The 14,135-nt window shown below is 57.8% G+C and overlaps 1 protein-coding gene across 5 annotated transcripts in view; it reads right to left on the bottom strand.

Annotated features, from left to right (window-relative positions):
- Positions 1-160: 160 nt before the first annotated feature.
- CYTH3 (cytohesin 3) overlaps positions 161-14,135 on the bottom strand; it is a 61,593-nt gene continuing 47,618 nt past the window's right edge. For 4 of the 5 annotated variants that reach the window (XM_034669789.1, XM_019796678.2, XM_034669788.1 and 1 more), the window contains 8 exons: positions 9,531-9,611; positions 9,000-9,112; positions 8,746-8,894; positions 8,538-8,649; positions 3,618-3,694; positions 3,456-3,527; positions 3,226-3,380; positions 161-2,989 (listed from right to left, as the gene is read on the bottom strand). In XM_034669789.1, the coding sequence (XP_034525680.1) occupies positions 2,917-2,989; positions 3,226-3,380; positions 3,456-3,527; positions 3,618-3,694; positions 8,538-8,649; positions 8,746-8,894; positions 9,000-9,112; positions 9,531-9,611 (832 nt within the window). In that variant the 3' untranslated portion in view covers positions 161-2,916. The remainder of the gene's footprint in view (positions 2,990-3,225; positions 3,381-3,455; positions 3,528-3,617; positions 3,695-8,537; positions 8,650-8,745; positions 8,895-8,999; positions 9,113-9,530; positions 9,612-14,135) is intronic. The other variant, XM_019796675.2, reaches the window with a different exon arrangement.

Genomic DNA, 14,135 nt, shown 5'->3' with positions numbered 1-14,135 from the left:
TGCTTACCAGACCCTTCTCACCAACTTCTTCCTGCTGCCCTCGCTGTCTCAGAATCCTCTGAAGCCCACGCCACAGCCTCCCCCTGGGCCTGGAGGTCGAGCCTGGGAGTCAGTTCCTGGACCCGACGATCTATTTTAAAGAACAAAGTCCTAGACCATCTTGTTTGAACAATGCATTTTTTTTATTTTGTGAACACAGTATTTGCAATTTGAGAGCCATACAACTTCCAATTTTGCTATTCATTTTACAACCAGATATCGATAATAGATAGGGTTTTTTTCTTCATGCAACTTGTGGGAGTATATACATTGAATAACAAACACTCCAGAAATCTCTTTGTACATTATTTACATATTAACTATATTTACTGTAAATAGAAATGTCTAAGAAAAAATAAGAAAATGTGAAATCACGACTTGTGGTTTCGGGTCTACAACAGACCTAACTTTCCGCAAAGCACATCTATGTAGATAATATGCATTTTAACTTTTAAAAATATGCATTGCTTTATATGAAGCATTAAATGCTGCTTCATCTATAAATAGCTCCTATTTTGATTCAGTTTGGTACCACATTAAACTGTTGAAAGTTGCTCCGTGATCCTGAAGACACTGTCGCTCCCCTGGGTCCAGGGTCAATGAGACCTCCAGTGTTAACCGAGGCCGGCAGGGCCGTGGTCCTCGGCCCAGCGCACGCCCTCCACCCCCTCCCGCCCTTGGCCTCTGGAGGAAAGCTCGTCTTTGGCCAGAGTTGGGGCTGAATTCAAGCACTGCGTGCGGACGTGGGGGGTGGGGAGGAGGAGGAACACTGCCCCGTTGGGGGGCGGCGGGCCTGAGGGTGGAGTGGGGGTGACGGCGCGTAGGCCCGTCGTGTTAATACTGTCACAACAAAACCCGGAATCAGAGGATCTCGTGTCGCGCGGATGGCAGGTTACAGAGTAAGCACCGTGGCCTCCGCCTCGCTCCTGGGGACACAGCCCAGACGCGCCCTCGCAGGCGCCCAGAGAAACCCTTCGTATGGGGCTCTCCTTACGCTCGCTTCTCCCAACCCCGCTGAGGCCAAACCCAGACAGACAGCCCTGTCCCCCAGGGGCCTACCTGGGGCGGACAGGCAGAGGGGCAGTCTCCCCTGCGCGAGACCCGAGCGCTCCTCCGCGGTCCTGGTTGCGGGCTCCGGGCGCCTCTGCTCGTGGAAGACTGGAGGCCAGAGTTGCATATTTACCAGCCGCGCATTTCGAGAATGCCGACTTGCCTTTCTCAGAAACTAAAGTTTTGAATTTGAGGTATCAGTACAGTAACAAAGCCTAAAAGCTTGGGAATGAAACAAAAAATCAGTTTGATGCAGGTCGGAGTCCTAGGCTCAGACCCCTTTGCATCTAGCGTGACTTAAAGCTACGTCAAGGTCAGCGGTGCCGAGGCCAGGGCCCACGGCCGGTCACTTCCAGCACCAAGGCGACTCCCAGGGACAGGTACTCGTATGTCAGATCTTCACACAGGTGCCGACGGTCTGAGGTCTGCTTTCTGGGACTTTCATCGTGCACGGGGCAGTTCGGGACCTCTAAAGGCCGCAGATGCAGGGCGTGCCCTCGCAGCAGGGCAGGGACCGCCGCTGGGACAGCCGGGTGGGTGACGGCTCCATCCTGGAGAACCAGAGGCGGTCTCCCTGCACACAGCGCCCCAGCCTCGGCCCGCGGCAGCCCCAACCTGCTCTCAGATCCATCCTCCCTCCAGCCGACGTCCTGAGCACCTACTACGAGACCAACAGTAACCCGACAACCGCCTGATGGTGGATCTTCTCAAGTTCCACCACCAGCGTGTACTTGGGGTTTGACACTATTTACAGGAAACCCTAAGTGCCCCGCGCCTTCACCCCACAGCACGTGCGCTCCCTGCTCGTGGCGAGAGAGTAAGTCTTTGAAGACATGGAATGAGATTCGGTCTAGCTGTCTATGCGTTACAGCAAGAGATCAGGTCAAATTATCATCATTAGGTCAGTAAAAAAAAGCATTTGTTTTGCCAACAAGTTTTAAGTAGCGAAGCCGGGTCGGAAGCTCGTCGGCACCACGGTTCCGTTGAACCACATGGAACTGCTGGCAGGGGTCCCAACAGGCAAACAGCAGCCATTCCATGGGGCTCAACACACAGATGGTGCCGGGACTGCAGTTACAAGAGAACCGTCACTTCTATCTCAACGATCTGCCTTCTTAGAAAGTTCGCTGTGGGGCCACAAAGTCTGAGCTGAAGAGGAGTCCCAGGGAAACCGGCTTCCTGGAGCCCAGCTCCTGCCCTGGGACGCGCGGGACTCCGCCGGCAGGGACGGGGCGGCCGCAGAGCAGCCCGCACACCCGCCCCCCGGGCCAGCGCCGCCCGCCGCCCCGATTCGGTGCTGTGCATGTCGTATAGACGGAAGTTTCCTTCAGTGCACAGGATATACTTGTGTCCAGGAGTTACATTTATAGCTGCCATTCTAAAAATACTACTGTTAGAAAGTATCTTCCGTTATAATTTCAGAATATAAAAAGGCATATAAAAGCTATAATCCTATATATCTGAGAAAAAATTCTGAATAAAAAAGTGGTAGCTTTTCCTTTCTTGTTCTGATAGAAAACAGCGGCTTCTAGAATGGTGAACGCAGCCATGGGCGAGCGCGTGCGGCATGACCGGCACAAGGCTCCCTTGACGGAAGCAGCAGGTGCCCCCGCGGGCCGGGGCCGGGAGGAGGGCGTCTGGACCTCGGCGACCCCAGAGCGACCCCAGAGCGGCGCTCCCGCGAAGCGGCCCACGCGGTGCAGGCGCTGCCTCCTCTGCGGAGGTGGCGGGAGCGCGAGGCGGGGCCCAGGGTGTCGGGGAGGCTCCCAGTCACTTTCTGCTGTGGGGTTTTGGTTTCTACTTTCACCTGTTGAGGCCGGGAGAGATCTATTTCTTATTGGCAATCCTCCTCTTCCTCGTGGCCAGCATGTCGTAGAAAGGGTCCCTGCTGATACTCGCTCTGGGGAGAAAGGAGAAGCCTGAGGTCGGAGGGCACCCTGCAGGGCCCCAGAGCGGAGACGTTAGAGCAGAGACGTTAGAGCCTGCGCGTGTCTGCAGGCGGGGGGGTCCTGCACACATGCCCCTATTCCCCCACGTGCAGGCGTACACGCTCACACGCACACACACACGCTCTCCCACCGCACCGCGTGCAAAGGACCCAGAGCCCTCGGGGCTCTGAGCTGGGGCTGGGCGCACCTGATGGACTTCATCCACTCCTCCTTCTCCTCGGGGCTCGGCGCGGAGATGCGGTAAACCACGTGGTTCCCCTCCACCACCCGGCCGTCGGCCTCCGTCTTACAGGCCTTGATGACCTGGCCCTTATGGCTCGGGTTGTACAGCTCGAAGCAGTTCTGGCGGAGACAGAGGGCCGTCAGGAGCGCGGGGGGCCGCGGGAGCGCAGGGGCGGCGAGAGGAGGCCAGCTTACCGGTTTTCGCGGGTCCTCCACCTCCCTGATGCTGAGGTTTTCCAGGGGGATGATCCCCCGGGGCTCCTTGTCCTACGAGACAAGAGCGCACAGCCAGCCTCGCTCCGGCCCGTGCCCTCCGGGCTGCTCCGCCCGCGCCCGCGCCCGCCGCCGGCCACTTACCGTCGTGTACTCGAAGTAGTAGAGGCAGTTGTCGGTGAGGATGAACCAGCGCCGCTTCCAGGTCTTCACCCGGCCTCCTGGAAGCAGAAGGAGCTCGTGAACCCCAGCCCGTGTGCGCGCTCGGGGCCGGGGCCCAGAAGGGCGGGCCCGGGATCGACCGAAATGACTGTGTTTTCAGAAATGCCACCAGGAGCCACGCTCGGTCTTTAGCTCCCTGCCTTGTGGAAACGTGGGCCACTCCGCCCCACACCGAGCGCAGTCCCGGACGAGCCACGGGGCCTGGCGCCGAGCGGGCCCCACATGCACCCCCACCCGGGCCGGCGCCCCCGCCACGGCCACCCGGGCCCCCTCCTGAATGCCACCGCTTTCTGAACCGCCTTTCTGGAAACGTTAGTCGTGATGAATGGGCTTAATTTCCCCACATGGAAATGACAACAGGATGAAGTCAGTGCCGCTCCGGGCCTGTCCGGGGCCTAATCCGGTTACCTCAGGGCTCTGCGAGGCCCTGGGATCCATCAGTATCAATTACTCCTTGGTCCAGGGAATTACTCGATTGAATTAATCTCTTAACAAGATTGGGGACACACATGTAAACACACACGCAGACACACAGCTCATCTGAGTCTCCTCTCCTTTCGCTAGAAAAATGGAAATCTTTTACCCTTAAATATTCAGCACAAACGGGCTTGAATTTCCAGCCCTTGCTTCTGACATGAAGTTTAAAAACACATAATCTACGAGAAAAACACGCACATGGTAACAGAATCAAGCAATCCATGGACTGCAGCTCTCCCCACTCGGTCACTCCCCAGGTGACATTCAGGGCGGAGCTTGCCCGCCTCTCTCTACAACACGTGAGCAAGTGAGTGCCGTGGAGACCGGACCAGGGGAGGAAAGGCTGTGTGGGTCACGTGGGGGTGGGGGGGACAGGTCAGCCTGGGGCTGAGGCAAGAGGGCCTCCCGGCCTTGATGTTTGCAGAAATCCAGGCAGGGAAGACAGCCGGCTTCAGGGGGAGAGTCACGACCGCTGGGATTCGGTGCGACCGGCCGGGTCCTCGGGAGACCCTCTGGGATCCCTCACCCCTGCCTCACTGACCAGACCTCAGACCTCCTTTTGATGGCCTCGGGTAGGCCCAACCTGCCTGGAGAGGCTGGCGTGCGGGCATGCTGGGCACTGAGGAGGGGGCCTCGGCTGTGCAGGGAAGGAAGGTCCAGCTATGCCTCCCCCTCCCTGACAGACATCCCCCAGCTCCACCCACCTCACTTCTGCTCCCTGTACGAAGGGTCTGACCATGTGCCTCCCCCAGATTCCTGCTGCCCCCTGCACGGCTCTCAGACCCTATGCCCGTGCCCCAGGGCCTTTGGGCCTAGGGCCACATCCCCTCCCCCGTCTCTCTCAGCCCCAGCGGGACCCTTGCTCCCCACAGCCCCATGCAGCTTCCTCAGGACTCTCGGCCCTGGAATCCTCTGCTCCCTCTGGACAGGGCCTCTTCAGTTCCTTCAAAGACCGAGCACAGGGCTGGGCACCCCAGGAGCCCTGCTCATTCCCTGACCTCCACAGCAGCACCCCAGGAAAGCCTGTGTTCACAGGGAGGGGACCCAGGAGACCCTCGTCCCAAAGTCCTCCAGTGATGGGAGAGCACAGATTCCCTCCAGGTACATCCCCCGAACCCAGTTCACTCTGCCTCCCTCCCACCAGGTCCATCTCTGGCTGCACTGGTGCTGGGCTGGGCCGCCCGCCTCCCCCACACTGTCCACCCAACAGCAGCCACAGGCATCCCTTGAAAAGATAAGCTCATCCCGGCTCTCCATGCCTGAAGCTCTCAAAGACTCGCACACTGTCAGCCTAGGACCCCAACCCCTCGGTGGCCTCCAAGGCCTCCCCGCGGCTCCCCTCGCTGCCCCCAGCCCTTCCTTCTGGCCACCACGCTGCTCCGGCCAGCACCTTCCCTCCACTCAGCCCCACAAGCAGGTTCTCAGAGAATCCTCCTAGGAGCCCACACCCTGTCCATCTGTCCGGCGCCCGCTCTTCCATCTATCCTCCTGCACTAGGTCCCTAGGTGGCGGTCTATGTATTCCGCTCACCTCAGGTCCCATCGCTGACCCTGTACCACCGACACCAGGAGAAGCGGGTTTGCCGGGAACCCCAGAGTGTTTTGCCCCGGACGCTCCCACCCCACTGCTCCTGAGGTTCAGGGGCATGTGTTGGAGAGCCCAATCCCTGGGTTGGTGGTCATGGCCAAGGGCCTCCCAGCCCAGCCCCAGGAACCCTTCCAGCTCAGGGGACGCCCAGCAGGGGTGGGTGGGGGGAGCTTTGCTGTCGGAGCCACCGCGGGTTTTGCTGCAAGGGAACAGACAGGCTCCGCTTACATGTGTTCCTGGCTGAGCTTCAGGGGACAGGGATGGACACACACACACACACACACACACACACTCGAGCCTATGGAAAGGAGCCTGGCTTCTCCGCTCTGAACCCGCTGCTAGCTCCGCGGCTGCTCCCAGGCCCGCCGTGCCCACACACCCTGCAACACAGACTTTTTCTGCAGGACAGCTCAGCTCTGCCCCACACGCCTGTGTTAGTAACACAACTGACCCGTTCTCAAAACCCAGCGGCGGTAAGACATTCCCCTGACGGTCACGGAGCGACGCTCCAACGCTCCTGCGAAGCATCCAGGCTTCTGAAAGTGCCACCTGGCCTAAGGCTGAGTTTCTGATGGGACACAAGTAAGCAAGGTCACGTGGTGACCTCCACTCCTATCTGAGCGCGTGCACAGAACACACGTTGTCCCCTACGCTTGTGTTGTAGGCGCCGGGCCAAGCGCTTGTGCGTCCAGTGCGTCCTGGGTCTGCCCTGTGCTGGGTAAGGGTCCGGCGCTAACCCAGGCCCAGCTAGCCATCTCCGCCACTGGCTTCCAGCAGATTTACTGCCTTCTTGGCCCTCAGAGCCCGATGCCAACCAGCTGTCCCCAGGGGCCAAGCCAGCATCAAGATTCCTGGGAGGCGGCCTGTGGGCAGGACTGTGTCCAGGTGTGGAGAGCAGACCCACCTGTCTGGATGGGAAACCAGCTCTCTGGATGACCACAGCTCCGGGAACAGAGAGGGTACAGAGGCTGCCTGGACCCGAGGGAGGCAGCAGCGGACACATGGGGAGGAGGCTCCCAGCTGGCCGGTGGGCTCAAGGTCTGAGCGGCACCACCAGCTTTGTGACAGCTCGCGAGAACGCCAGTGCCGCGACCTCCCCTCTCACACCCGTGCACGTGGCGGCGGAGCACGGAAGGAGCCGACCCCGGGTCCCCCGCCTGCCCACCGTGCTGAGGCCACAACTGTCTGCATGGGGCCCCTTGGGCATCCACTCAGCACCCTGCCAGCTCCATAGCTCCTCAGGGCGCTCAGGGGCACGGCTTACGTGTGCAACCAGAACACGGGTGGGAATGCAAGCCCCGCTGTGCCTTTGTCTCCCTCATCTGGTTCTGTCTTTAGAAGCAGGCACATCTCCCACTGGTGCCGAGGCCACGCCAACTGCCAGGCAGGCTGGCACTGTCGCTGTCACACGAGGGGCCCTCCCTGGTGGCACAGGGACGGGAGAGGCCCAGATGCTGCTGCCGACCTGTCAGGCACATCCCGCCTCTGCCCCGACCCTGGGGCCACAGGTCTGAGGTGACCTGAGACATGCAATCTCCAAGTCCACGGCTATGGTTCTGGGTCTCTAGCCAAAGATCTGGAACTCTCCCAAACCTCAGCACAGCCAGAGAAAAGTAGGAGCCAGACCCCAAATCACAACAGCTGAGCCCTGGCACACGCCTTCACACCTGCCTCTTACCCTCCCCTTGACTAAGAACACAAAGCCGCAGGGATCCTCTCAGGCCCAGTGTCTTACAGCGTGTTCTCAGACTGCCTGGTCGGTACGTGTTGTCACATCTCACAGGCTCTCGTGTCACAGTGAGACAGAAATCCCAACCCCCCCCCCCCGGAAAGAAAAAAAAAACAGAACAAAACAAAAAACCACCCTACCAATTCCTCAAATTGCCCAGAAAATATTAACACTTCTCTACTTCTTTGCCAATGGTTAGGAAGCCCTTTAAACGTTTCCGGACTCCGTCCAGGGGTGGTGCAGACATGCGCTCGGTTAGTATGAGAGGCAACTGGTGATGGACGGGAATGGAGCAGGCGACCAGCAGTCTCCAGGCTGCTCAGGCCCCAGGGACACGGAGGGGCAAGCTCGTTCCCACACGGCATTCCCATGCACTCCCGGGCACAGAGAGGCTGGCGTTCCGGCCACGCCTCGCCCGGCCCTGGGGGTGTGGGTGTCACATTCGCTCACCCTGCATGAAGCTAACCCCAGCAAGTCCAAAGCCAGATGGGTCAGATGAATGGCAGCCACAATTCAGAGCTTCACACAGACCAACAGGGGAGAGAAACCGAGAGAGGAATGAGCAGCTGGGGAAGGGGCAGGAAGCCACTGGGTACGTACCTCCTAACGCAGGACAAGCAGGGACAGCCCGTCACAGAACAGAAAGGTGGGAGCCACAGGCAGAAGGAAAACAACAAGAAGGCACATTTAAACCACTCATCAAAAATCAGCCACACCAAACCAAGAGAAGGCACGCAGGTTCTCGCAGTAAAGGCCCTGCCTCTGGTACAGAAAACTGCCTTGGGTCTATCTGGATGCTAACTGAGCAGTTTTCTGGGACGCTCGTGCAGCACGGCCGTTACTCTGCCATGGACACTGACGGGATGGCCTCGTTCGGACAGGGCAGGGCTCAAAGCGGCAGCCATCGCATGTGGGGCGTGCGGCCGGCTACCGTGGGCGGGCTCGGCCCAGCGGCCTCGGCTTCTAGCGCTTCTGCCTTTGGTCGGGGGCCTTGGCTGCCGAGGGCTGGGGGCTCCGAGCGCGGGGCCCGCCCGCCGGCCGCCACTCACCCAGCTTCAGGAGCCAGCCCTCGCGGTCGGGGTTGAAGAACGTGTGCGTCAGGTCGTTGCCATCGTCCTCGGGGATCTTGAACGGCTCGTTCTTGATGCTCTCGTACAAGTTCTGCGAAAAGCACAGGCGACAGTGCGCTCAGGGACGCAGCCGGGGGCGAGGGCGCCGGGCTCGGCAGGACCGGGGCCCCGAGGGCGGGGGGCTCACCCGCAGCAGCTCCTCCGGGAGGTCCCCCCCCTCGTTGACGCCGCGGTTCATGGTGACGAAGCGCTCGGCCGTGGGCTTGTCCCGCACGTTGTGGTTGTGAAGGCTGGTGTTGAGCATGATGATGGCGAACGACAGCACGTAGCAGGTGTCTGCAAGAGGGCAGCGGGTGCCGGGGCCCTCAGCCGCCCGCCCAGCCAGAGGCGGCCCCCCACCCGGCCAGAGGCTCGCCGGCGCGGGGGCCCAGCGGCACCGACCTGTGGACTGGAAGACGCCGGGGTTGCACAGGCAGTAGCGGGACGCGAACGCCTCCATCATGCGGTCGATCTTCTGCGCCTCCCCCGGGAGCCGAAAGCTCCACAGGAACTGCCTGCGGAGAGACAGCACGATGGCGTTTCCAGGGTCCGGGCCGCCTGCGCAGGGACACCTGCCTGGATGTGGACGAGGCTGGGAATGGCGGCAGTCCGGCAGCAGGCCAGCCACGGGCTCCCTGGCCCGCGCTGGGGCGTCCACGGGGCTGGGGCGTGAGCCCGGACGCAGTGGGAGGCGGGCCGGCATGCCAGCGGGGGCAGAAAGCTCGCACCCAACTGCCCAACGGCAGGTGAGAAACCGAACGCACGCCCCGCGGTCCCACTGAGGCAAGCCCGAGTTCGGGCTGTGATTGCCTACCCGGGCCTGTCTGCCACTCGGGGGAGAGCGCGGGCGTCCGCACAGCCGGCAGCCCGGTGGGTGAGCGCCTGCCTCCCGCTCCCGCACCTTCCCGCTGCAGCCGGCGCACCGACACTTACCGTAAGGCTTGCACGAGGTTCAGATCCGCAAACTCATGGAGTTCGACGAACGCCTGAAGAACTTTAATGTTAAAGTCGTCCCTGGGAAAGAAAGCAAATGCGGTCCAAGGCCACTGCGCAGAATCTCAGTTGTTTAAAACAAATATGTTTCCTACGAACGGCAAGTGTTTGTGGCTCTCGCCTCGCGTAACTAGAAGTCAAGGTCTACTGCAATGCGCGTTCATTCTCAGGCTCGGGACAGAGACTTGGGAGGACGTTAGGAGTTTACTTCACGGTTGGCGTTGCTCGGGGTATAGAGGCCGTCGGAAGTGCAGCAGCGCAGGGCCCCGAGCACCAGGCGCCCCCTCTCCCCCCACTCTCCCAGCAAGAGGCTGTCGACGGGTCCACTTCGCAGGCGGGACTGCAGGAGCCCAGCACCGGGTCAGAAACTGGGGCAGTGCCGGAGAGTTCTTACAACCAAACTAAATGCCAGAAGACAGTCGAAGGCCACACTTTTACATAAACGTAAAAGAGAACAACATGCTTCACCGGAATCTCAACCCATGCTGTTTCCCCAGGTCCTGGCCACAAGGGACAGTGAGGACAGCCCGAGACAGCAAAACGCCATGGTCACCACTGGTGCAGGCCATGACGCAAGGGTCCACCTTCCCCCGGGTGACGCCGGTCCCTCCGACTTCCCAGGACCGCGGAGAAGACCAGGCCTTGCTGAAGACAAGGGTGAGACCACCCACAGGGACAGGCCCACCAGCGTGATCCATCAACCACGAGGAACGGCCACGGCTCAGGGCTACCTGCAAAGGGACCCCTGCCAGCCACCCATAGGGCTGCAAGGATGAACATGGCCTCGGGAAAGGGGCACAGGCACAGAGCACAGGCTGCGATGTTCCCCTCCTTTCTCTGGGGCAAGCTGCTGTCTGAGGCCTTGTGGGTCCGCACAGACGTGGGCGCGGGGGGGAGTGCCCCAGGAGGCGACGAGCACCCAGCCCATCTTGGCAGGCAGCAGCAAAGACCAAGGAGTGGGCCTGACACCGTGCTGAGCACCCAAGCAGTGGCGGCCGCAGCCGGGGACCCACCATCCCAGCTTCAGCGCTGCAGGCTGCCTGGCTGAGAGGCTCGCCCAGCACGGGGTGCAGAGCTCGGCGATCGCACGTCCCCGAGGAAGAAGCTGGGCTCCTCCAAGAAGGGTCTTGGGCTCGCAGGTATACAGGATGCAGCTGGCGTGAAGACCCAAGGCGGGGCCAGAGAGGGCAAGTGATCAGAGGGGCGGCTGCACCCCTACTCCCGCTGCCAGCCTGTCCTCCCTCCAGGGTGGTCCCTGAGGCTCGGTCCTCTGTCCACACTTCCTCTCTAGCCACACTCGCCCGTGATGCAAACAGTACCTGCAAGCCTGCTGCTCTGGGGTTCCTGACTCCTGCCGGACCCCGCTCCAAACCTTGACACCTGGATGGCACCCCCTAAGCCCACACGGCTTTGAGTTGTGAATCAGACCACATTCCTCCCCGACTGGGAATCTTCCCCCGTCCCCCAGCAATGGGCAGAAGGGCCCATCATCACCCTGAGAACCTCTGCCACTCTTCCCCTCCCTCTGCTCTAGTCACACTGCCCCAGATGCACGGACCACCTGCCTGTCCCGCTCTCCCCCAACACCTGCCTGCGAAATGCCCTTGTCCCCTCACGTCCTTGCACAAACTTCACTTTCTCAGTGAGACAACCCTGACCAGACTAGCCTAACTGCTAACCGCAGCTCACCCAACGCCCTTCCACGTTTCCACTTCTCCTTTGCCCTATCACTGCCTAACATACGGTAGAAACGCTTCCCACGTTGATTATGCTTATTACATATTGTCTGTGTCGCTCCAGCAGAATATAGCTCCACGAGTGGATGGGTCCGGCTTTTTTTTTTTTTTTTAAACAACACAACCCATGTGCCTAAAACAGAGCCTGGCACGGACTTGGAACTTGTTATGTTCTGAACTCAAAACCTGCAGGCGCTCAGTACTTGTTGACTATAGGAACCGCCAGGCTGCATATCACACAAAGGTCCTTGCTCATCTCACGCGCCTGCCACACGATGATGGCAAACTCAGACTCTGGCCCTCGTGGCACAGATGACTCAATGAGGGGCTGCGACCCCTGGGCCACTCCTCAGGTTTTCTGTGGGTTTTTTTTTTTTTTAAACTTTGTTCAAACATAATTCACATCCCATACAACTGTCCTATTTCAAGCGTACCTTTCAACAGCTTTTAGCATATTTACAGATCTGGGGCAACTGTCCCCACAGTTAATTTCTGAACACTTTCGTTACCCCCAAAAGAAACCCCGTCTCCCAATCTGCCAGCCCCAGGCTACCATGAGTCTGCTTTCTGTCTCCCTAGGTCCACCTATCCGGAGCCCTTCCCATAAATGGAGGAACACAACACGTGGTCTTCTGCGACTGCCCCTGGTGTTAGCTCGACGTTTTCACGCACGCACCCACACTCGGCTTCGCCTTGCTGCCTATCACTATTCCACCGTCCGCGTGAACCGCACCTTGTCCACCCACCAGCTGAGGGACGTGTGAGTTGATGGACATCGGAATTGCTTCCGCCTTTTGGCCCCCGAGACTCCTGCGGCTACAAACATTGGCGCGTGTTTGTGCGGATGGACATTTTTACTTCTCTTGGGTGAATACCCAGGAGTAGAATTACTGGGTCGCACGATGACGTATTTTGAAGAACTGCCAACTACTTCCCACAGCCATGGCACTTCCTATCCTACCAGCAGCGTGTGAGGGCTCTGACCTTCCCACATCCTGGGCGTTGCTATTGTCTCCTCATTATTACTGCAGACCCCAGAGCGGGTGTGCAGTGGCAGCTCCGTGATGGGCCTATGGGTGCTGATCGTCCCGTCGTGTGCTTATGGCCTTGTCATCTATCTACCTATCGTCTTTGGAGAAACGTCCGTTCAGGTGCTTTGCTCATTTTATAATTAAGCTGTCGGATTATTGAGTTGTAAGAGTTCTTTATATATTCTAGATAGATGTCCTTATCAGACTTATACATGACTTGTAAAAATTTCTCCTCTTCTGTGGATTCCCTCTTCACCTTCTTAATGACTCCTTTTAGACACACAAGTTTTCAATTTTGATGATGTCTCATTTACCTACGTTTTTCTTCCGCTGTTTATGTGTTTGGTGTCACATCTAAGAAACGCTTGCCTAATCCAAGGTCAAAGATCCACCCCTACGTTTTCTTCTAAGTGTTCTCGTTTTCCTTCTCCCGTGTAGGTCTTTGATCCAGTTTAATTTCTGCGTGCCTGAGTGGTCCAATGGTATTCTTTTGCATGTGGATATCCAGGTGTCCCAGACCATTCGTTGAAAAGACTGTTCCTTCCCCCACTGAACTGTCCTGACGCCCTTGTCAAAAAAACCACGTGACAATAAACGTAAGGGTTTATTTCTAGATTTCCCACTCTATGCCGTGACTGAGAAGTCTGTCCTCACACCAGCCCCGCACCGTCTTGCTCACCGTAGCTTTAGTCTGTCTTACAATCAGAAAATGGGAGTTCTGCAGCCTTGTTCTTTTCCAAGATTGTGGCTATTTCCGGCCCCATGATGATATCCATTAATTTTAGGATGAGTCTGTCAACTTCTACAAAGAAATTAGCTGGGATTTTGATAGGGAATGGCTTAAATCTGTAGGTCAGTGTTCTAATCCATGAACGTGTACGTCTTTTCGTTTTTTTCAAAGTTTTGTAGTTCAGAGTAAATGTTTTGTGCTTCTTTTGTTAAATTTATTGCCAAGTATCTTGTTCTTCCTAATGCTATTATAAAATGGAGCTGTTTTTCTTAATATCTTTTCCAGGCTTGCTCATTGCTACCGTTTAGAGCTGCAATGGAACTGGACATATTGACCTTGGATCCTGCAGCTTTACTGAACTTCCCCTAATGCTTAGAATGATTCCTCAGGACTTTTTTTTTTTTTTTTTTTAAAGAGGTGGGAGAGGAAGAAGCAGGCTCACAGCGGAGGAGGCTGATGTGGGGCTTGATCCCGTAACGCCGGGATCACTCCCTGAGCCGAAGGCAGACGCTTAACCGCTGTGCCACCCAGGCGCCCCCTCAGGATTTTCTACCTACGCAAGTCTGTCTTCTGCAAACAAAGTTTTATTTCTTCCTTTTCCAAACTAGATGCTTTTAACTTCATTTTCTTGCTTAACTAGAACTGCCAGTACCACGCGGAAGAGAAGTGGTGAGAGCAGTCAGCCCTGTCTGCTCTCGCTCTTGAGAGAAAGCGTGAAGTCAGCGCGTGGGTTTCACAGGTGCTCTGCACCACACTGAGGAAGTTCCCTTCTTCTCCTGGTTTGCTGAACGCTTCCGTCTTGAAGCAGTCAGTGTTGTCAAACGCCTTTCCAGCATCTACCGGGACGATCACGCGGGTTTTGCTCTTCACTGTATCGATACTGAATGTCACTCTGACTTTCGTAGCTGAACGCACCTTGTATCCGTGGGACACTGAATGCATGCACGGGGGTGAATGTATTCGTGTATAGTCATTTTTATATTTGCTACATTTACTAATATTTAGTTGAGGATTTTTGCTTCAGTAGTCAGAGGAGATACTGCTCTGT

Source organism: Ailuropoda melanoleuca, chromosome 10, assembly GCF_002007445.2.
Source record: "Ailuropoda melanoleuca isolate Jingjing chromosome 10, ASM200744v2, whole genome shotgun sequence".
Classification (NCBI taxonomy): domain Eukaryota; kingdom Metazoa; phylum Chordata; class Mammalia; order Carnivora; family Ursidae; genus Ailuropoda; species Ailuropoda melanoleuca.
This window is presented reverse-complemented; position numbering and strand designations above follow the sequence as displayed.